At 37.1% G+C, this 23,772-nt stretch overlaps 2 protein-coding genes across 2 annotated transcripts in view; both read right to left on the bottom strand.

Moving 5' to 3' along the window:
* The window catches only part of VWC2L (von Willebrand factor C domain containing 2 like), a 144,866-nt gene extending 142,578 nt beyond the window's left edge, over positions 1–2,288 (bottom strand). Inside the window, exon 1 of the mRNA XM_080668995.1 lies at positions 1,774–2,288. The gene's annotated coding sequence lies outside the window, so the exon portion shown is untranslated. The remainder of the gene's footprint in view (positions 1–1,773) is intronic.
* An 800-nt stretch (positions 2,289–3,088) lies between these two features.
* LOC308248923 (sperm-associated antigen 16 protein-like) overlaps positions 3,089–23,772 on the bottom strand; it is a 627,414-nt gene continuing 606,730 nt past the window's right edge. The window contains exon 8 of the mRNA XM_080669397.1: positions 3,089–3,453. Within this exon, the coding sequence (XP_080525523.1) occupies positions 3,278–3,453 (176 nt within the window). The 3' untranslated portion in view covers positions 3,089–3,277. The remainder of the gene's footprint in view (positions 3,454–23,772) is intronic.

Below are 23,772 nucleotides of genomic sequence, written 5' to 3'. Positions count from 1 at the left end.
CTCCTGGCTTCTTTATGCCCATAGTTGGAGAACAGCAATGGTCTCAATATGGGTTTCTTGTTTCAGTAAATTTAAACCTGGATTTTGAAATATAGCCAAGGGGAAAAATAGATAACTATTCTACAGTGAATAAGAGAAAGAAAATTTAAAATAACAAATGATACAAGAGAACTCCTTGTATTTAAAATAATTAATTAAAAATAAATATATTCATATTATTGTCCACACCTTTATTTTACTCAGAGAGTAAGCTCCTAGTGGGCAGGAAAAACGTATCAGATAATTTTTATAGCAACTGGAATCTAGAATTTGTGTAATACTATTTGAATGTATTACTTTAATATATAATAAATACCATTTAACAATTTTGGAAACATATCTCTCTTTTGACATGCCAAAGATATTTTGCACAAAAATGCCAGAGTAAAACTATTGGTTTCATAGAATAGTAATGAGGAGTTGCCATTCATAGAAAAGATGCCTTATTAGTTTGATGGCAATGACTCTTGTAAACTTCACATAGTATTAGTGCTTGTGTGGAGCGCTGCCCACTAACAACACTCATTTACATGTGTAGAGTGACTAACACAGATAAAAACTCTGGGGAAACTGACGAGGGAATAATATATAAGGAAAAGTGTTGTCAAATAGTTCATTTGTCTATTTAAATGATTTTGGCTTTATGCCAACAATCACTGAAATTGTATATTGGACATTTTCAGATCATTTATGAACATTATTTATTGATTTATTTTCAGATTATAATAGGAACAATGATAAACCATCTCTTTTCAGTCTAACATGCAGATGATACTTTTAAATAAAGTAAAGATGGCATTAGGGAACTTCATGAACCGATAATATTTGCATTTTAAGTTAGATATGCAAATTCTAGTAATAGTAAAATAGAAGGAAGTATGTACATGCCCTCCCTTAAAAAGAAAACTACTCTCTAAATCCTTTTGGGTAGGTAATGATAAGTGAGATGAATTTCTTTTGAAATATGTCAAAAATAATGAGTCATGACAGAATAAAAAAATGCAAACCTATAATTCTACTTGAGAATCTGGAAGCTCCCTTTGACAAAGCATTTTTTTTCTCTTAAATTACTACAAAGGCTACAAACATTACAGAAGCTTCTGAAAAAAGCATATGTATTTTATTAATTAAGGCATGCATTTTATACATCTCTCATATATATAGAAAGTTTATCCTGGAAGAAAAAATATATTGTGCTTCTTTATAGTATTCCAGTAGTAACTGTTAATACATGCAAAATAAGCCATATAAAATACCCATATCATTCTGCTTCAAAAGGACATAGACAGAAATGATCTCTATAAGCTACAGGTAGGCATTAATGTCAGGTTATAGTAAATGTATACTTAAAGGTAAAAAAGGAGTCTAATATCCACTTTATATAAACATTAAGCATGCTTTTATTATATGAAATACCTTTTAAAATCTGCATGAAGAAAAACATGGTTTTCTTTTTAATATAACAAAGTTCTTAAGCTATTTTTTTAAAAAAAATTCTCTTCATAATTGAGCTGCTTTAGTGCAGTTTAAGGCACTATTTAAGAGAAAAATATTAGATAAATCCAATACAATATTTATCTGAAGATTTTTAATAAGCAAGCAAACATTGCTGAATGGAAGAACACTTTCCAGCTAAACTTTCCTCCCCTCCCCACATTGCTACATATCATTTAAAACGACTGCATTTATTTCTTTGAGAAAACAAACATAACTCATGTCATAAGATACACTTACCTAATCACTCTGGAGGTTAATAGTGGTGATGGGGGTCATAGACCAACATGAACTAAAAGATCAGGTATGTTTTAGAAAAGCAGTTCCTCTTTAATTATCCAAAGAATGCATTTTCAGGCTTGAATTAAAGGCAATCCATTCTCTCTACCTCTCATTTCAAACCACAGTCAAGAAGCAGTCTCCCGCCCTTCCAGAGAGAAATACAGCAGACACACATAAGAAATATGCTTTGGACCCGTCTTCAAAATTCAAAGCAAGAAGCAATGCTGGTCCTGTAGAAATCCAGACCCAAGTAGCAGAATCATGTTGAACTTGTTTTTAGCATTTTCTCAGATCCTTCTATGAAATTTCCCGGCTGATTACGCCTCCTCCACACATGAGTTCACTTACACAGTGTTTGCTACGGCAGTAGAGGTGATTTGGCTAGGCTCTGTGGATCACAAACAGCAACAGCATGCTGTCGCTTAAAACCCGCTCCGCTGGCAACAGCATCAGCATCATCCACAATATGTTGCTTGAATCCCTTCTTACACACCGGAAAACACTAACTGTGGACGTGAAGGAAAGGAGCAACTTTAGCTGGGTTTCTGCATCACTGAGAGCAGTTTGCAGACTGCTGATTTGGAGCTCATTCTGCCGGCAGCCGGGAATTCCTCAGCACCACGGACAGCGCCAACTGGCTTCTGAGCCCACCAGGGTCGAAATCCCGAGCTGCTTCTTTAGACCAGGCTGGTGCTCTCTAAGCAGTCGCACTTTATACAGCTGATGCATGCACGGGGCAGGGGGTGAGGGTGGGGGCGTGGGGGTAAGGGGTGGGGGGGGGGGAAGGCACTTTACGTGCGAGATACTTATTTACTTATTTGCATTGGATTACAATAAAAAATAAACATTTTAATTATATTTTATGCATTCTTGGATGGGCTGCAGAGATGAAAGTTCAGGAAGAGCCTTGCATTTAGATTTAAGCCAGCTGCAGTCTCTGATTATTATTAATAGATAAAGCATAATGCTTGTCAAAGAATCTGCAAAAATGTATGGGTCCAATTCTAATTGACTCTTCAGTTGAAGAAACACATTCCCTGTGCTACATGGTTAAACTTCAGGTCTTCCTGTTGCTTAAATTTGATTTTTTAAAAAGTACCCTGGTTCTCCTGCAGTTTGTTCTCTAACATCCAAAAATCAATCTCCTGTAATTCATCTAGTCTGTCATTAGGCGTCATTGTAAAGCTGTTTCTTCCAAATCTCTAGCAAAAATGCTCTGTTTCTAAAATCTTATCAAAATAAGAAAGAAAAAAAAAAGACCCAGACACAAATAAATGAACAGAAAGTTTTGTTTTATTATTGGTAACAGTATGAGCATTAAAATATACATTCAAAGCATGTTTTAAAGCAAATTTAAATGTTACCTGCTGGAATATTTAATCAGGTATTTACTGGTTTGGGACTACATGAGGCATTTCCAAGCCTTAAAGGGAATGCCCTCTGCAGTGGGATATGCTGATCATCAAGACCATATTCGAACAGTGCCATCACAGCCTCCGGAAAACAGACTCTCTCCGTCATGAGAAAACACCACTGTGTGAGCTTCATTCTCATGGCCCATCAATTTGTAAATCTGCCCTGACTGAAGATCTAGCAAATGAATAACGCCACTGCCACTTGCCTGCGCTAATATTCGACCTGGAGGAAGAGAGGGAGAGAGGAGAGAGAAAGAGGGGAATATCCAAGTTTTATTTCCTCAGTCACAGTTTATAAGCAATAGAATATATAGTTTTGCATTAAAATATTTTAATGTTGCCATAATTGCAGCTGTCCCACTCCCCCCCTTTGCCCACCTCCGCCCACCCCCACCCACCCCCACCCACCCCTACCTACCCCCACCTCCCACCTCCCACCTCCCTTGGCCTTCACCAAACCATGGGTATGCATATATGTTCTTTAGCTGATCCCTTCACCTTTTTAAAAAATATGTTTTTATTGATTTCAGAGAGGAAGGGAGAGGGAGAGAGAGATAGAAACATCCATGATGAGAAAGAATCATTGACAGGCTGCCTCCTGCATGCCCTCTACTGGGGATGGAACCTGCATCCTGGGCATGTATACTGATCAGGAATTGAACCATGACCTCCTGGTTCATAGGTCAACGCTCAACCACTGAGCCAAGCCAGCCAGGCTCCTTCTTTATCCAGTCACCCACACCCACCTCCACTTGGGCACCAGCCAGTCTGTCCCATATATACATGCTCCTGATTCCATTTTTTTCATTAGTTTATTTTGTTCATTAGAGTCCACATATTAGTGAGATCAATATATATTTTGTTTTAATTTTAATTCAACAAACTCATTTTGTATTAGATACCAGTCATTAAATAGGAACTAAGTCCTGTCTGTATAGAAAATAATTCCAGTCAAAATTAAGATATGTGAATGATTAAATTATAAAAATTTAAAAATGAGAAAGTAAAACCTAATGTGTTACTGACTTTATATGCAGAGGTCATCAAATGCTCTGCTAGTCTCCTTAAATTTGGGATTAATAAATAATATTGAGGAGATGAGGTTGAAAGCACTAAGCAACACAGCTTTCCTTTTTAAGTAAATTATTTGTGAAAAATTGTTAGAAAACACAAGCTTAAAATATATCCATGGCAAAGATATACACATATATAGTGTATAATTTATTTAGATTTTAAAATTTGTATTATGCCCTAACCGGTTTGGCTCAGTGGATAGAGCGTCGGCCTGTGGACTGAAAGGTCCCAGGTTCGATTCCGGTCAAGGGCATGTACCTTGGTTGCGGGCACATCCCCAGTGGGGGTTGTGCAGGAGGCAGCTGATCGATGTTTCTCTCTCATCGATGTTTCTGACTGTCTATCCCTCTCCCTTCCTCTCTGTAAAAAAATGAATAAAAAATATATATAAAAAAAAATTGTATTATATGTAAGCTGTTTTATTATAATTATACTAAATTGATACTTAAGACTATAATAATACATTTATTCTTTAAAAACTGACACACAAATTTCTTTGGAGTTGAAGTGAAAATACCTCCATTTTAAAGATAACTTTGGTTTTTATTACTCTAATTTAAAATTCAAAATTTAAATTTTTGTTACATAAGGGAACTAAATGCAACACAAAGCATACTCATGATTTTCATACCATATTTTTTGAGTGGATAGTTTTGATATAGGAAAAAATATATCAGCGATTCACTTCTAACTGCTTTTATTTTTAAAAATTCAGTAGCAAACTATCAGGAAATGTGGAGGTAAGTAAAAGCAATAGATTATGTTTACATAAATTCAGTACACGGGCTAAACAAATATAGTATTAGTACGATTCATGGGATTATCTAATACAACTTAAAAGACATATAGTACCATTTTAGTAAACATTTAAAATTCATTAAACTCAACATGCTGCTAGATACTAGATTTAGTTACATAACATGGATAATTTCATATAATCCCTATAATAATCTAATAATAAAAAATAATAGTAACTCTATTATACAGATGAAAAAAAAGAGAGGTTTGGAAAAACTAAGAAACCTGTCTATAGAGGGGGCTAGCATTTATTCATAAGCACTTTGAGTTATGTTTTCTACATCCAGGTAGCATTGTTATCAATGATGACTTCTTGACAAATTATAAGTAGGTGATATATTGTGAAAATAGAATTTGTCTATCCCATGATGAAAATTCTATATGATAACACCATAGAGTCACAGTGAAATATTTAATCACAAATTATACTAAAAATTGTCATGGATATCTCTAAAACAGAGAAAAGTTATAAAAAGAAAGCTAACCATGATAAATATAGCGTATTTGCAAACCTTTATAACTACTGGGCTTCTTCATCTAGAACAAAGCCTGACACAGCAAAGATCCTTAGGATGGATTAAAGTGTCCAAAGCAGCAGATGTGAATATTTATTATAAACTCTCTTCTACAAAGTCTTTGCTGACAGAAGCATTGCATATGGATTCACTTCCTGCCTCTACAGGCAATAGCTGCTTGTGACTTTTCTAAGAATAAAACAACTTTTTTTTTGTAGTCTTCATATTATGGTTAGGAAGGGGGTAAATATTATTTACTATTTTTGAAACCAAATAGAATCAAAGCCCATAAAAAAAAAGTGAAACAGTTAACATTAAATCATTATCTTTTGTTTAATTCAAATCTGTAAAAATTATAATTAGAAATAATTATAAAGGTTCTTGATGATTTCCGAAAGTTTGTGTAATAAAATGGAGGAAATGATATTGGAATTTAATGTTAGGATTATATAATTCAGCAGCACAGCCTCAGGTGTTTTAAAAAAACGACTCTGCTAGAGCAGACTTGAGTCAGCAAGTTCATGATAAGTTTTTTCAGGTTTACTTGAACTAGGGGTATAAATTCACAACCATGTTTAATTTTACTGAAAGTGTAATGGATTAAGGTGAAGATGGCCCTGAATTTAAGGTTGTAAGAAGACCCAGAACTCACCTCCTCCCACAAGCATAACAAATATACACCTACATATAAAACAATTCCTCCTGAAGAACTAAGGGCTGATTGAACAGCTTCTGCACATGAAATGAGAGGAACCACATAGAGAAGGGTAGGAGAGATGGAGACATGAAAATCATAGGGAGCCCACTCCCACATGTGACTTGCAGTAGGGGGAAATACTCCTGAGGGGCCTTGCAGACAGACTCGCCTGTCCCAGTGTATTAAAGAGCTCTTAGACTTGCATGAAAAAATTCCATTTACTGCCAAATAGGTAGAGAACTGCAGGGACTTTCAGAATGTGTGGAAATTCTCTTAGATCAGAGGTGTTTGTGACCCCCATTATTTACAAACAGAATCAAAGCCCATAAAGAAAAGTGAAATAATTAGCATTAGGTCATTATCTTTTGGTTCTGAGTAGGGTGGGTGGGAGCTTGGTCCAAGCACTCTAATCACCCTGCAAGGCCTCCAACAGCATGCCCTGGCCACCTCAGCCAGCACTTGCTGCAGCCCCAGCCAGCTGGTCCACCAGAGTGCCCCAGGAGGCACACACACCCACTTACATTCCAACTGGCATGACAAAACCCACCCAGCATCCACAGTCTACAAAAAGGTTGCTCCTATTCAAGTCAATGCTTTCAAGATTGGAAGAGATAGCTGTTTCATCTAATACATAGAAACAAACATTAAAGAGGGAGTATTGAAGGCAGCAAAGCTATAGTAATTAAAATAGTATGGTGTCAGCACAAACAAACAAAAAACAGACACATAGATCAATGGAACAGAATAGGAAGTCCAGAAATAAACCCTCATTTATAAGGTCAATTAATTTATGACAAGAGGTAAGAACATAGAATAGAGAAATGACAATGTTTTTATTAAATGGTATTGAGAAAAGATACAAATTAAAATAAATCTGGACCACTTTCACACCATATACAAAAATAAACTAAAAATGGACTAAAGGCTTACTAGTAAATGCAACATCTGAAACAATGAACTTCCTAGAAGAAAACCTAGGCAGTAAACTCTGATAACGATATCAACACTATTTATTTTTTTAGACATTTTATTTGATTTCAGAGAGGGAGAGAGAGAGATAGAAACATCAGTGGTGAGAAAGAATCATTGATTGGATGCCTCCTGCATGCCCCACACTGGGGATTGAGCCTACCACCTGGGCACGGACCCTAATGGGAATTGAACCATGACCTCCTGGTTCATAGGTTGATGCTCAACCACTGAGCAACATCAGCCGGGCACAGCACTATTATTTTTTTAATATGTCTCCTTGTGTGTGAGCAACCAAAGCTAAAATAAACAAATGGACTGCATGAAACTAAAAAAGCTTTTGTGTAGTAAAGGAAACCATCTATATATATATAAAAGGCTAATATGCAAAGTGTCCCCTCAGGAGCTCAACCGGGAGACTGGGAGTTTGATCACTCACTATGATGTGTGCTGACCAGCAGGGGGCGGAGTGGAATGAAGGGAGGCCCCAGCCAGCAGCCAGCGGCTGGCAGCCAGGAAAGGGAGGCAGGCCCTGGCCAATAGTCAGAAGGCCCCAATTGCCCTGATTGCCAGCCAGGCCTAGGAACCCAGCAGGCCTCTAATCAACAAAATAAAAAGACAACATACTGATTGAAAGAATATATTTGCAAATTAGAATATATTTCTAATAATGAATTAATACCCCGAATTCAAGGTGGGGGCAAAATAGGTTTACAGTTGTGAATACGTGAAACACAGCACTTATTCTTTTGTTGTTATTTATTAACTAGAGGCCCAGTGCATGAAATTTTTGCACTGGTATGGTCCCTAGCAGCTGCCAGCCAGGGCCTCCCTCCCTTCCCCTGGCCAGCCCCACCCCCTGGTTGAACTCACAGACAACTCCTGGTCAAGGGGACAATTTGCATACTACACTTTTATTATATAGGACTAGAGGAGAGATCAGGCCTAAACCAGCATTTGGACATCCCTCTCACAATCTGGGACTGCTGGCTCCTAACTGCTCACCTGCCTGCCTGCCTGATTCCCCCTAACTGCTTCTGCCTGCCAACCTGATCACCCCCTAACCGCTCCCCTGCTGGCCTAATTAACACCTGACTGCTCCCCTTCTGGCCCAATCATCCCCAACTGCCCTCCCCTGCCAGCCAGATCACCCCCAAATGCCCTCCCCTGCAGGCCTGGTCCCCCCCAATTGCCATCCCCTGCTGGCCTGATGACCCCCAACTGCCCTCCCCTGCAGGCCTGGTCACCCCCAACTTCCCTCCCCTGTTGGCCTGGTTGCCTCCAACTGCCCTCCCCTGCTGGCCAATTTGGTTCTGATTGGTCAGTTTCTTTGCCAGTCAGCATCAAAAGCTCTGCCTCCTAGGCAGCCTCACAGTTCACCCAGATTTGGTTCTGATTGGTCAGTTTCTATGCCAGTCAGTGTCAATAGCTCTGCCTCCTAGGTAGCCATTGTCTCCTTACAGTTCACCCAGATTTAGTTCTGATTGGTCAGTTTCTATGCCAGTCAGCATCTCTGGGCCTATCAACAGGGCCTGATCAGAAAGGTGGGGCTGATCAGCAGCTTGGTGGAGGCCTGGAGAGAAATAAAGGTGCGGCTGCTGGCCAGACCTGGAGAAAGAGGGAGGCAAGTGCTGATCAACAGCTGCCACAGAGGCTATGGATCAGACCCTGCTTCTCTCTTCAGGCCTCTCTCTGGGCCTGATCCGCAGCCCCCTCAGCAGTAAGTGCTGGGTCACTGCACCTGCTGCCGTAGCAGTCAGTGCTGGGTGGCCATGGCAACCCAGGCTGACTGCAGGACTGACTTCCAGTTGGTGGAGCCTCCAGTCGTGACGGACCCAGGGTTTTTATATATTAGGATTATTGTATTATTTTCCATAGGAACAACTGTAAACCTATGTTTGTCCCACCCTGTATATAAAGAACTCAAGCAACTCAATATCAAAAAAATATCCAATTAAAAAATGGGCAGAGGTCCTGGCTTGTGTGGCTCAGTTGTCCCATACATTGAAAAGTCACGGGTTCAATTCCTCAATTCCAGGTCTGGGCACATATCCAGGTTATGGGTTTGATTCCCAGTCAGGGTGCATAGGGGAGGCAAACTATAGATGTTTCTCTATCACATTGATATTTCTCTCTCTCTCTCTCTCCCTCTCCTTTCCAATATCTCTAAAATCAGTTAAAAACAAACAAACATATCCTCAGATAGGGATTTTAAAAAAATGGGCAGAGGGCCTGAATAGACATTTCTTCAAAGGAGGTATACATTATTAGACACATGAAAAAATGTTTAACATCACTAATCATCAAGATAATCAAATCAAAATCACAATGAAATATCACCTCACACCTCTTAGAATGGCTATTATAAAAAAGTCAACAGGTAAGTGTTGGAGAGGATGTAGAGGAATGGGAACCCATATGCACTGTTGATAGGATTGTAAATTGATGCAGCCACTATAGAAAATAGTGTATGGAGGCACCTCAAAAAATAAAATACAATAAAACTATTCCATAATGCAACAATTTCACTTCTGGGTATTTATCTGGGGAAAAAGAAAACACTAATTTGAAGGTATATGCACCTCTATGTTAATTACAGCATTATTTACAGTAGTCAAGACATGGAAGCAACCCAGGTGTCTATCAATATATGAATAAATAAAGAAGATGAGGTATATATAATGGAATATTACTCAGCAATAAAAATACACATAATCTTACCATTTGCAACAACATAAATGGACTTAGAGGATATTATGTTAAATGAAATAAGTCAATTAGAAAAATTGTACCTAATTGCTAACTAAAAAAAATCATATCTCTTCCCATATCTCAGCAAAATTATTTTCCTAGTTCTTCCATTTCTATTTCAAATACTAAATTCTCTTTTTTTCCAGATTCCAAAGGGCATTAGTTCATTTGTCCCCTTTTCTCCCTCTCCATCCTCAACCCAAGTTTTATCCATTCTTCTTTACTAATTTTCTATAACCTTCCCATTTCCAACTGTTAGGTCTACAATATTAAAATCCTTACCTTTGGATGTCAGGATGATTGAAGTGATACCCCAAATGATTTTTTTGTTAGAATGTCTTTACTTTTAAGTCTACCTATATTAATTTGTAAGGTGTTACTTAAATTATGTCACTCCCATCCTGAAATACCATAATTTTGAATAGAACAACAAAAGCAGCAGCAACAACAATAAACTCTGTTTAAGACCCAAACAAAGTAGATGATATAAATTGACCTGCCCCAAATAAGAAAACGTATTCGTGGCAGTTGTAGAACCTGGGTGAATTAGATCTTTGATTCCCAAATCGTTGCTTTTTTTTCTTTCCATTTTCCTCTCACACTGAATAAGGATCCTAGTGCTTTATAGAATTTACTTACCCAAGTACACTCTTATCTATGAACCCTGTGTTCATCAAATAATTTGCTATTATTTGTTGAAAATATTTTTCACTTCCCCGACTTTGGATTGTTACTCCTATTATTCCTTTTGAAATATTTTCCTTAGCTGTCTCCATGGTTCCTAACTATATCTTCCTAATGAAAGTCCACTTACTTAAAAAATCCCAGTTCAAAATGACCTTCTTCAATAAGTTAGTAAAAGGCATCACAAGTGATCTTCCTCTTTTGAACATATTTTTGCATTTTATTCATTCCATCCATGTGCTAATAAGATGACAGAAATAATAGCTAACTATGTATTTGTCCTACCTTCTTAGATTTGTCATTACTTAGCCCAGGAGCTATGCCATGTTTTGCCCTCCCTCAAGCTTATCGCACTGGCTGTTGTAGTCAACATTCAAAAGAAATAGCAACAGTTTTCACAACTCTCTTTTTTAGTGCTTATTATTTGCCAAGTACTATCCCAAGCCCTTTATACACATTGTCTCATTTTATCCTTACAATATCCTTATGGGGTAGCTGTATACCTGTGCTATCCTTTATAGCAGCTGTGACTCACATGTGGCTATTGGGAACTTAAAATGCAGGTAGTGCAAACTGAAATGTGCTATCATTGTAAAATGCCCACCAGATTTTGAAGAATTGATATGAAAAAAATGCATTAATAACTTTTATATTGACTACATATGTGATATTATTTTGGATATATTGCATTTAATAATATACATTTTATAATTTTCCTGCTTTTTGAAAACATAGCTAGTAAAAATGTAAGATTGTATATGCAGTTCACATTGTATTTCAATTGGGCAGGGCTAACACATACACTGCTTCACAGAGGAGGAACATGAGGCTTAGAGAGATAAAAGCAACTTCTCCAGGGCCACACAGATTATAAGGAGGGGAGTCTGGATTTGAGGCTGGTCTGACTCCAAAAAATCATGCTCTTATTCTCTGTGTCATACCTTAATACCTCCGGATGAATTGTTATTGATTGGCTCAATGTCGTTTCTCCCACTGTGATTAAGCTGCTCTCACTAATATATAGTATGAGTCAGAGTAAACATCTCTTGGGTGTGCAGTTCTAGTTCTCAGATGAATCTTTGACTGCTCCTAGAAATACTTTAAAATTAATTTCTACCTAAGTACAAGAAATATTTTAAAAATTTAACTTCTATGGTTACCCTAATAGCACTTACTGACTCTAAGAGTCTTACTCTGCAATTAGCTTTCTGGGAATACACAAATTGCTCATAAAAAAAGAAACAGTTTTGTTTGGTTAAAATATTTCAACTTGCCCAGCTGTCCTGCGTGGCTCAACGGTTGAGTGCTGACCTATGAACCAGGAGGTCATAGTTCGATTCCGGGTCAGGGCATATGCCCGAGTTGCGGGCTTGATCCCCAGTGTGGGGCATGCAGGAGGCAGCAGATCAATGATTCTCTCTCAGCATTGATGTTTCTCTCTCTCTCTCCCTCTCTGAAATCAATAAAAAATATATTTAAAAAAGAGTAATAGTAATGATTTAAGATATATTGGGACTTCAGTTGTCAATATGACAATTCATATTCTCTGATATTCAAAATATAAATTATGAGATGAATGAAAACTTTTGGTCAAGTTTTAAAAAGATACTGGTTCAGTAACACATTCCATGGTGGTGTATTCATTGGACAAAAGAATGTAATTTTGTAATGGAACATCTAGAGAAGGAAAATTGGGAGTGTAGGTTATGAAATTTGCTAACTCATGTTGATAGGAATCTTTGAGTATTTTTTGTTATTGGAGGAGTAATTCACAATGCTAGTTAATGTATCAAGAGTTAGAAGTTGAGCTTTTTGGGAAAACTTCTTAATTTGTCTAATAGCACTTGCTCAATGAGCCATCAGTTGCCATCACTGCTAACCAAGGCAACTGTGGATACATATATTGTTTGTGCCAACGATGAACAGAGTCCTATTTAATCAGACTCAGTAAAGGCTGGATCTAATGAAATTGTTTAGAAAACTAATTTAGAAGCATACTTTTCTTATTACTTTATCTCTATACACTTAACATATATATTAACAAAAAGGTCACAAAATTCACTTACATGTTATCTCTTGTTACAAAAATGTAATTTTCCAGCAATATTATGAATCAACACTTGGCTAGAACTATGCTGTTTTCTACTACTTATACCATCAGGAATAGCATCATTGTGTGAATTAAATGAAATTGTTATAAGAAATAGAAGCAGATTCAAAACTTTAAGCTTATTCTAAACAATAAAATGTGAGTGAAATACATCTTATATTTCTCATTAAAAATAACTTCAATAATTTCTTATGATTATGAATTCTTTGATTAAATATTAAGCAATGCATTCCCCCAAGAAAACAAAAACACCCATTTTATGTTTCATTCAAATTAGTCTCATAGGACAGATCATAGGAACTTTTTTATCACAAATACACAAGAATGAAGTCTAGAACAATTGTGTGCCATATATGAAATTACATATCAAAGAGGAAAGAGAGTCTTTGATCAATAAGGAAATGATTTTTATACACATCAGAAGCAATTTGAAGCAATTCTCTTGATCAATATAGATGGGCAGAAATGCTCCTCAGCATTTATTACCTGTGGAGAGCATTATTGATTAACTCTATTGATTTTTAGAATGCATGTGAAAAGGCATCTGTTGTTTCTTTAAAAGATGCCCCAAAATGAAACTATTTAAGTTTTGAGGATTTGCATTAATGGCTCAACCTGAGTCATTACTCAGAATTTCAAAAACACCATTGAAAGAGATGTGAAATTTGATTTAGTTTATTTTGCATCCCATCGCTTGATCAATATATTTCAGAAAAAAGAAATACATTACTTAGAAATTTAATACATTACTTAGAAATACATTACTTAGAAATTTAACTATGTACACACTGAAGGGTCTTAACTTTTCTATTGTAGGTAGTACTGCTTGAACAAAGATTAACTGATGTCAAAATATAAATATAGATAAAAAAGAAATGTATTTCAAATATCTCTGGGTAGAAACTCATGTCTTAAACATGACAATGGAGTGCGCTTCAATATCTTGATTGAGGAGTCAAGCATACAGAAATTAGGTAATATGTTCAACGGATACAACAAACAGAGGTTGAAGATAAAAACCTACTATTACTTAAACTATGGACGCTACTTATTGAGTTACCCACAGAGTATGTTTTATTTGTTTGCCAAGAAACAGTTTTAAACAAATACAGTAATTACTTTTTGTCTTTCATGTAAAATCCACTCTCTTTTAGGGAGGCAGCTCTTTGATAGTGCAGAAATTCCTAAACTTTAGCAGGTTAATAAATCCAAAAAGTGTCTTTCCTTGCTAGGAATAAAACTTTTGGTCTTATCATATGTAGTTTTTAAAATACGTTCCTCTTATTAGGAGAGCATGAATGAATGCTTTCTTGAGCAGATGCTTCTCTACATGAACTATCTTCTGAATATTACAGAAATCCTTTGTGAAATGCACCTAAAGTCCTAAAAATGTTCTGTTGAATTTATTTAGAATATAAAAAACCACCTGCTTTCATTAAGAAATCCTGGTAGACATGTTTCCTAACTTGGTCCTCATCTATGCAGTGGAACAGTGTTGAAATAATATTTATTCAGGGACCCCATGCACCTGGAGCTATGCAAAAATTTCAGAAAAGCTTTGGCTGATGTCAGCAGAAAACCCATTTTCAGTTCAGTTTTGGGGATCAGATGAGCTATGGTAAAGTGTGCTTCATATTCTGTGATAGCTTCTTCCCCATTATTCATGACTAGAGAAAGCCCTGAAGGCTTATATTTTAAACCACAAGTTCAATGAAAACTTTAATTTTTTAATCTTATGATAAAGTAATAAAACCACCTGTAGCATTTTTCATTTTTCACTATTTAAACCATAACATTTATTACATTTTAAGACTCAAGGATGTAGAATTCTAATATTTTAGAAGTTTTTCTCTTCATGAACAGTCCTGTCAACACTAACTTCATTACAGAGGACTCTCCCTTCTGGATGTGGCATTTTGTCAGTGGGGAAGAAAATCGTGTCAGCTTTTGTTAGTTATTGGTGAGGGGGTGAATTATTATAATCATATCCTTAATTTTTTTATTTTTTATTTTATTGTTTAAAGTATTACAAATAGTAGTACATACATCTCCTTTTTTCTCCCATTGACCTCCCCCCGGCACATGCCCTCACCCCCTACCCCCCAGTGTCTTGCATCAATTGGTTAAGCTTATAGGCATGCATACAAGTCCTTCAGTTGATCTATTTTTAGAACTTCATTCTTTCTCACTCAAGGACAACATAGTCCATGGAATAAAGTTAGATAAATACTAAATCAGCACCACTAAACCATTAATAATTATAGTAAAAAAGATGTAAATATGTGAGAAAAGAATTAGAGCCCAGATGATAGCGACCACCCAACCAAAGAGGAAAGGAATGGCTGGAGCCATCAAATAGTGCGAGTCTTGTATGAGTCTGTAGGAGCTAGATACATTAGTTCAAACAGTATTACCTGCTGATGCTTACAAAATCCTCAAGTTCTCTGAAATTATAGAGAGATAAGCCTAAATGTCACATCTTTGGTAATTCATTACCTGAGAAAATACAAGGGTCTAACACTTAACTGATATTTTACCTTCAGAATGATTTCAAGTGGTTGATAAAAGATAAAACCACTAGTTTCCATTTATTGAGTACCTACTTCTTCCTGAATGTTTTGTATTATATAATACTTTCAGTCACATGTGAAGACAACATTATTTTCATTTTATAGATGAGGTATTGAAACAGAGAAGTTATGGAACTTTTTCAAGATAACAGATCTAGTAAGAGCCAAAATGCCAACCCAAGATTATTTCTAAACCCTTTCTGTTCCATAGTCTGGGGAGAAAGGAAAAGTACTTACACCAGAAAGCTAAGCTAATATGTCTGCTACATTAAATACATTTAGATTAAATAATAATTCTGTGAAGGCATCTCTGGAAATCTAAGGTAATATTCCAGTATATTGTAGTCTAATGACCTGGCTTTGCACCTCAGAAATTTTAAAGCAAAATGTAATTAGTTTGTTCTTTACTCAGTCTCCCTCCATCACACTTTCTTGCTCTTATCCTCTTAATCTGACAATCCATTTGTATCAGATGGGCATTAGCTAAAAGCTAGGAAATAATTTGAGATTAAGAGCACTGATGACTGCTTGGGGTAAAAATGAGACACAAATGATTTAGAGATGTACATGAGACAAAAATGGCAAAGTTGACATTATAATTAATTTTAAAAAAAAGTTTTAATTTATCTGAGTAGATGGAATATTCTGAAATTTTTCAGTTGCCAGAGAAAGAAAATCAACTCAAAGTGGCAAAGAAAAATATAGTTTAAGAATATCCTATATAATAAAAGCCTAATATGCTAAGTGTCCACGGTCATGCGGTCATCCGTTCCACCAATCAATGTGTAATATGCTAATGATATGCTAAGACCACTCAACCACTCGCAATGCTATGCACTGACCACCAGGGGGTAGATGCTCTGATTGGTAGGTTAGCTTGCTGCTGGGGTCTGGCCGATCAAGACTGAGCGAGTTGGGCCGGACATGCCCAGGAGCCCTCCTGCGGTCCCTCCTCCGCTGGCCAATCTCCGGCATCCCTCCCCATCCCTGATCGTGCATCGGTGGGGTTCCTCGGCCTGGCCTGCACCCTCTTGCAATCTGGGACCCCTTGGGGGATGTCAGAGAGCCAATTTTGGCTCGATCCCGCAGGCTAGGCTGAGGGACCCCACTGGTGCACAAATTCATTCACCGGACCTCTAGTATATTTATAACCCAGAAATACACATAGACTGAAATCAGAACTAATTCGACCAACAAGTTGGAATGATGTTATAAGAGCACCATCTCTCTGTCCCTCAGCTCTGCTCTCATTGTGAATTCACTCTCAGGTGGTTTCTCTCCACATGAGGTTATAGCAGGGTCAGTTGCATAGCCTCCCAAATTCAGCATCTGGAGAGAAGACCTCTATTGCCCAGCAGTTTTATATTAGGTAGAAATTGTCCCTCATTGGCTAGCTTGGATCATGGGTTATCCCTGAATCAATTACTATGGTTGGCATGTGGGAGGGTGTGATGGACCAGGCTAGGACTGAGTGCCCACTACAACTGAGAGTACACAGAGACACAAAGGGAGATCAAGATTCTATTATAGCCCAACTGGTGTGGCTCAGTGGTTGAGCATCAACCTATGAACCAGGAGGTCACAGTTCGATTCCCACTCAGGGCACATGCCCAGGTTGTGGGTTGGATTCCCAATGTGGGGCATGCAGGAAGCAGCCAATGATTCTCTCTCATCATTAATGTTTCTCTCTCTCTCTCCTCCCTTCCTCACTGAAATCAATAAAAAATATACTTAAAAAAGGAGATACTGTTATCGAAGAGGAATAGACACATTGCATGAAAACAAACAAATAAACAAACAAACCCTACTTCAGACAGTCATCCTGGTATGCAAAACTAGAGCCAATGTTTGCATTAGGAAAAAAAAATAAGCCACATTCTAGACCACTGAAACTTACACTTTCCTTTTTTTTTTTTCCATTTGGCAATTCACTCATTCCATACTCTTGCCTCCTAAAAGACGTTTATGTAAATAAACTTCATTTGCCTTTAACAAAATAATCATGCTGGTTTCTTAGTAAACAAAAGCCAGTGTTTGGGGTCTTTTGATTTACAGTGAGAGTAAAACATGCAGATAAATTCCAAGGAAAATTTCAGGGAAGGTGGGAATAAAGCGAGAATTACATTTGCAAAGGAAAAGAAAGCACCAAATGCCTGTGTGACAAGCAATATTCCTGTGTTAGGATGAAAAGTATTCATAAATTAACTAGATACTATGATTATTAATATCTGAATAGAATTCATAAATGCCCCCAAAAGAAACACCATTCCACTAGTTATATTGACTTTCCTTTGTTAGAGAATAAAATTGCTAAATCTCTAAAATCATAAATAACTGTTTTTATAAGGCTTTTTAATAATCTCAGTATTTTCAGGAAAAATTACCATAAGAAAACTGTCTTTTAAGGGCTCTTCTATCAGGTTGATATATTTTAAGTTTCAGTGACAATCTTTCAGATGTTAAAAAGACCTAGATGTGGTTCTGCATACTAAAGCAAATATTGCAGTTATTTATAAAATAGAGACCATTTTCAGAAATAAGATACAAAAACATATGCAACCAAATAGATAAAGGTTATTTTATGAAATCATTATCTTGAAAAATATTATACCATTTTTGCTGTAGTCAATGTTTAAACTTAAATATATATATATATATATATATATATATATATATATATATGTATATATATATTCTTTCAAAATTGCTTAAGAATAAAACACATGAAAATGTGATAGAAGGGGATTGATAAAACAAAATTGACAAAATAATGATAGTTGTTGAATGTGGGTGATGGATAAATGGTGTTTGTTATACTATTTTCCCCATTGGTATGTAGGTGTGGAAAATTATATTCAAAGTTTAAAAATATTATTCATAAATCAGCATCATTAATATGTAGTAATTTCTTATATTTAGAACTAAAATATGTTTATTATTAAAGAGATGTACAAATTGTTCTAGAACTAGGTATATATAAGATGTGTCTAAGTAATTATGTTAGCAGCTATAGAGTCAGTAGTAATAACTAAAGATGCTAAATATAACAATGTGTTAGAAAAACAGATTTGAAACCTAGATGAGAGTAATAGAACATTTTCAATTATAATTTAAAAAGTAAAATACTTATAATTTAAATGATGTTATTAAGTGCTGAAAAGTAGGCACTGTAATGTCTTCTTAAAGTCTTTAACTCATAAGTAATTCTGTGTGAACCACAGTATATAATTTTTTAAATATTTAACTCAGTTAAATAAAATACTAAAGTTTGTATACTGGTATAGGGAGCAGCTATTTACCCAGAATTGATAGTAATAATGCATGTTGATATTGAAAACTAATTACGGCTCAAACTAAAAAATTACATTCCTAGAATTATCACTGTCTCGTAGAGCCCCAACTGGACTTTATAAAAAGGAAAGGTATAGAAAAGGAAGGAAAAGCCAGGGAAGGGAAGGAAAGGAAAGGAGAAATTATTGCTTCTCTACATAAGCAGCTTGTTACTATAGAAGCTAAAAAATACAAATATTTTCATTGGAAGAATGTTATTCATCATAACCAGAAAACATTAAAAACACAGAGTGAATTTCCTGGCCCACACTCTGTGAACAGGCCAATGGTAGTGCCCGAATACAGCGGATAATTGTTCCACCATCTGCTTCCCATTGATTACACAGCTCTGGTCATACATTTCCTCTGACTAGAGAGAGATTCCATTATAAAAATTAAACATAATTTGGTCATTCTAAATTAGGAGTCTCTTTGAAATAGCACACTATTAGCCTTTTAAAATATTTTTTTAGAGCGAGTCTAAACATTAGATATGTTTCTTTCTTTTTTTTTTCTGGGAATTCATCAATATCTTCAATATTTCTCATATAGAACATTTTCCTATTCTGTTTTTTTAGCTTCACATTATAAATTTTGTAAGACATGAGGAAGCTAAAATATTCTCAGTTTCAATTAAGTGCTAATATGTCTCTGAACATATATAGGGTCTTGTTTTATCCTGCACAGAAAACACATGAACATTTGGACAGAAATGACCTTATAATATGAATGCCAACTTATTTTACTGGGTAACTGTTTTGTAATTTGGGCAAAAATATTCATAAAAATATTTTACCCTTTTGCTAGACTTAAACATACTAATTCTCATCTATTACATATGTAATCCAATGAATGCATTATTTTTTATTATCCCATGAACTAGTAAAAAAGGAAAAAAAAACTTTTCTTTTTATTCCATTCTAGATATTCTTGAACCAAACTTTTCTACCTGGTGATAGAAAGGATAAGGCAAAATGAAGCCAAATCTTGCATATTTCCTTCAGGGGCTGCCAGCCAATGAGCAGGACATAATCATAGGAAAACTGTACTTATAACATTCAACCAAAACAGGGATAAGCAAGGCACAAGCCATCTGAGATTCATGCAAATGTCCTCAATTTAATTTTAAAAAGAGAGTTTGGCAGACTCTGGCCACGTGAGATATTTGCATTTAAAATTAATTTTAATTGAGGAAATATATAACGTGGTTTAAAAAAAAATCATCGAGTTCTATAAGTTTATAATGAAAAATAGCACTTTTCTGCCTTAAATCATCTCATACTACAAAGGCCCATTCCCAGACACACCTAACCTTTAGTTGCTTTTTTTTGATACTTGCCTCTATTTGAATAATACTATGAGCCACTGAATATTGGAAAGTTGCTAAGGGAAAAATATACATATATTTTTTAATCCTCACCTGAAGATATGCTTTTGATTGATTGATTTGAGAGAGAGAGAGAGATACAGAGAGAGAGAGAGAAAGAAACAGTAATTGGGTGCTTCCTATACGCTCCCCAACCAGGGATCGAACCCACAGCCCAAGTATGTGCCCTGGAATCAAACCAGGAATCAAACCCACCACCTTTTGGTATACGGGATGATGCTCTAACCAATTGAGCCACACTGGCTAGGGCAAGAATAAATCTTAAAATTTCTCATCACACACTAAAAATTTGTAACTATCTGAGGTGATAAATGTTTACTAAAATTTTGTGCTAATCATTTAGCAATATATACATATATCAAATCATTATGTTCTACAATTTAAACGAATACAATGCTATATGTCAATTAAAAAACTGGGGAAAAATAAAATTTAATTTAATAAATAAAATAGAAATTCCTTGGTCAGAAAAAAATTATTTGGTCCTGGCCGGTGTGGTTCAGTTGGTTGGGCTTCGTCCTGTGTACTGCATAGTTGCTGGTTTGATGCTGAGTCAGGGCACATGCCTGGGTTGCTTGCTAGATCCTTGGTGTGGGGCGTGAAGGAGGCAGCAGATTGATGTTTCACTCTCACATTGATATTTCTCTCTCTCTCCTTCTGCCTTCTTTTCTCTCTAAAAATCAACAGAACATTATTTTGGTCTGAAATCTCTGCTCTTAATCATATGCTTACATCCTGTTTAAGCTTAGGTCATGGTTTTGTCATCTTTAATGTGATGATAGTGTCTTATATAGATCTTAAGAACTTCCAAGAGCGACCGTGTCTAAAGCCCAGATATCTTATCAAGTACCTCCCTCAGCTGACTGATCACTACCTCAGGAACATCTCTGGGCTTTGCTCTGCACTTGCTTCATGCCTCCGTTCTCATGGAGCATTCCTTGTCTCTGCCAAGTAATTTCACATGGCAGCTCAATTTTGGACTCTTGTTTGGAATCTGACTGTCTCTCACGGGAACAGTGCTTCTGGTAGCATTCCCCTTGGCTCCACACATTCCACCCAGTGTGACATCAGCACCATGACCAATGCTCTCCGCTAGGACCAAGGTTGTGTTCCCCGATCGTCACCTGCCTCTCCCATTTCATCCAGAGGGAATGACAATGCTCTCTGGCTGGGTGGTGTTGGATTTTAACTTCCCAATGAACTAAATATTTTTAGTGACATTTAATTCAGCATTCAGAATACGACTGTTTTTAATCAGTTTATACTCAAAGTGAGCCTGCGATAAAATGGGAGCAGGGTGGTGAAGAAGAATAGTCAGTTGTTTGGCTATCCAGGAAGCCAAGTTTAATTTTAGCCTGGAGAGAATTTGAAATCATTATAATTAGATGAGTGTTAAAGCCCACAAGCGAAAAGGACTCCTTTTTTAAAGCATACCCATTCATTTAGCATCAATTCACAACTAGCAGTTCATTCCCCCAAATACTCTATCACTTAGCATTCTTGCAGAGTTAGAGTAAAATATTTCTGGAGGAGTTCACATAACTTGGAAGTAGGTTATTGCTGGAGGTGTGAAATAGACACTATAATTACTTGAATATCCATAGAAATGTAAGAAATACAAACTGTATATGGGTTCGCGGAGAGGAAGATTATATTGTCTCATACATTTTATTTGTGGTACAGAATAATGAGATAGTTGATTTAGAATGATTGCAAGGTACCCTGCGCAGTGTTCGACCTCAACACGAATGCTGGGTAATAGCCATTTCTGAGCGTAGGCCCCAAGGTTAATTTGAAGTGCACTCCAGAAAAATAGGCAGTCATTTCACAGTCACTTCAATATTCTGCATAAGTTCTGCTTCAGTCCCGACTAATACCCTGACTGAAAAATGTCAATATGATGGTCTGAGGTATCTTGAAAAACAGATGAGAAAATATGACTGGCAGTTTAGTCTCCTGCCTGGGCAAAGAACTAAAAGGTAGTTTTGTAAGATTTAGAAAAAAAAAAAAGATGAAAAAAGGGAGATTTGGAATTTCTAAGTAGTAAATGAAAGCAAGGATTCTTCTTTTAACAGAAGCATGTTATTGTCAACGGTGGCACCTCTGTTAAGCTTGTTCTTTTACCTAAACACTCCTGTTACTGTCATCTCTCGGGTTTGTCATACGCACGGCTCTGACAGGACAAACATTCCACTGTAAAGCCTGTCAGGGAGGCCAGGCGATTTCCCCCCTCTTCCGACATGTGCTGCTCTTTAATATCAGCCTGTCAAACACCCAAGGGGAAGGCACCTGCTTTTGTGCTTGGTGCTGAGACTGGGGCGACCACCACACGCACTGTGATCATTAGCCTTACGCTGCTCTGCAATTCAGCCTTTTGGAACCATAGAATCATCAGCTGGAAAATGCTGTTGGCATAAGTGTATCATGCAAGTTAGATTGCACATAGATTGGTGGAACTATTTTGAAAAACATTTCTTTTCTGGTGTGAACCTCCTTTAATTTCTTTTTATGACAAGTTGTTTTGAAATATGTACTGGATGTTCCTCTACCACAATCAAATGGAACCTGCATAAAAGTGAAGATCAATATTTGTGGCTTGCCTTGCATTGATGATAGTCTGTGTGGGTTTTATATGCGTCTGCATTCACCTTAAGTTTGCCTTCTCTAAGGAGGGGTGGTCCTCTTGGTTTCAGACGGGGAGTGGTTTAAGTGATTTCATGTGGGTATACTGGAAATTTGTAGGTCGCTGAGCTTTTGTGTTCTCTCTTCCTATCTGATTCTTCTGTGGCATGTTTTCATGGGAGGCCTGGGGAGGGAGCAGACTATTCATGTAAGGGAGGTTCTCATACAAGAATGTGGCTAATTTTGTAACAAATACAACAGACTATCTAAAACCAGTATATGTACTTTCTAATAGTCACTCCAGGAGGATGTAGGTTTACCCCAAAGGCAGTTGCTGGATTCCCTCTTTGGAATGCCCTCAGAGTGTACAGCAGCCCATGCTTTTGTTCTCTACTCTGTAAAGTATGTTTTAGTTTTTAAAATTAAAAGTTGCACATTGGGGAGAAACCAAGATGGCGGCATAGGTAAGCACCTAAACTGCTGCCTCACACAACAATTTCAAAACTACAACTAAAAGACAGAACGGACATCATTCAGAACCACAAGAAGGCTGGCTGAGTGGAAATTCTACAACTAGAAGGAAAGAGGAAAGCTCACGGAGAATCAGAGGAGCGGCAAAGGAGGGCTGAGGTACAGAGACGCGCAGAGAGGAAGGGCGACTGAGTGCCTGCCTGACTTTCTCTGGCGGGAGGGGGAATGAAGCCCCCAACTGCACTGAACCCCAGTTCCGACTGCACTGAACCCCAGTTCTGGGCGAAACCTTGTGGACCCAGGCTCATACAGGGGGAGTCTGGACTGTCAGGTAGAGAGAAAGGCACATGTAGACTCAGAGACTCGGAGACCCGGGGGAGCCGCGGTGGGTCTGGAGGCGCGCACGCGCACACATGCAAGTGCTCGCAGAGAAAGATGAATGTGGAGGTAGCCACAGGCTTTCCCTAGCGAAAGGGAGTCGGAAGCTCCTGACTGCACTGAACCCTAGTTCCGACTGCACTGAACCCCAGTTCCGGGCGAGCCCCTGGGGACCCACGCTCTTAC

Source organism: Plecotus auritus, assembly GCF_963455305.1.
Source record: "Plecotus auritus genome assembly, chromosome: 5".
In the NCBI taxonomy this organism is placed as follows: Eukaryota; Metazoa; Chordata; class Mammalia; order Chiroptera; family Vespertilionidae; genus Plecotus; species Plecotus auritus.
This window is presented reverse-complemented; position numbering and strand designations above follow the sequence as displayed.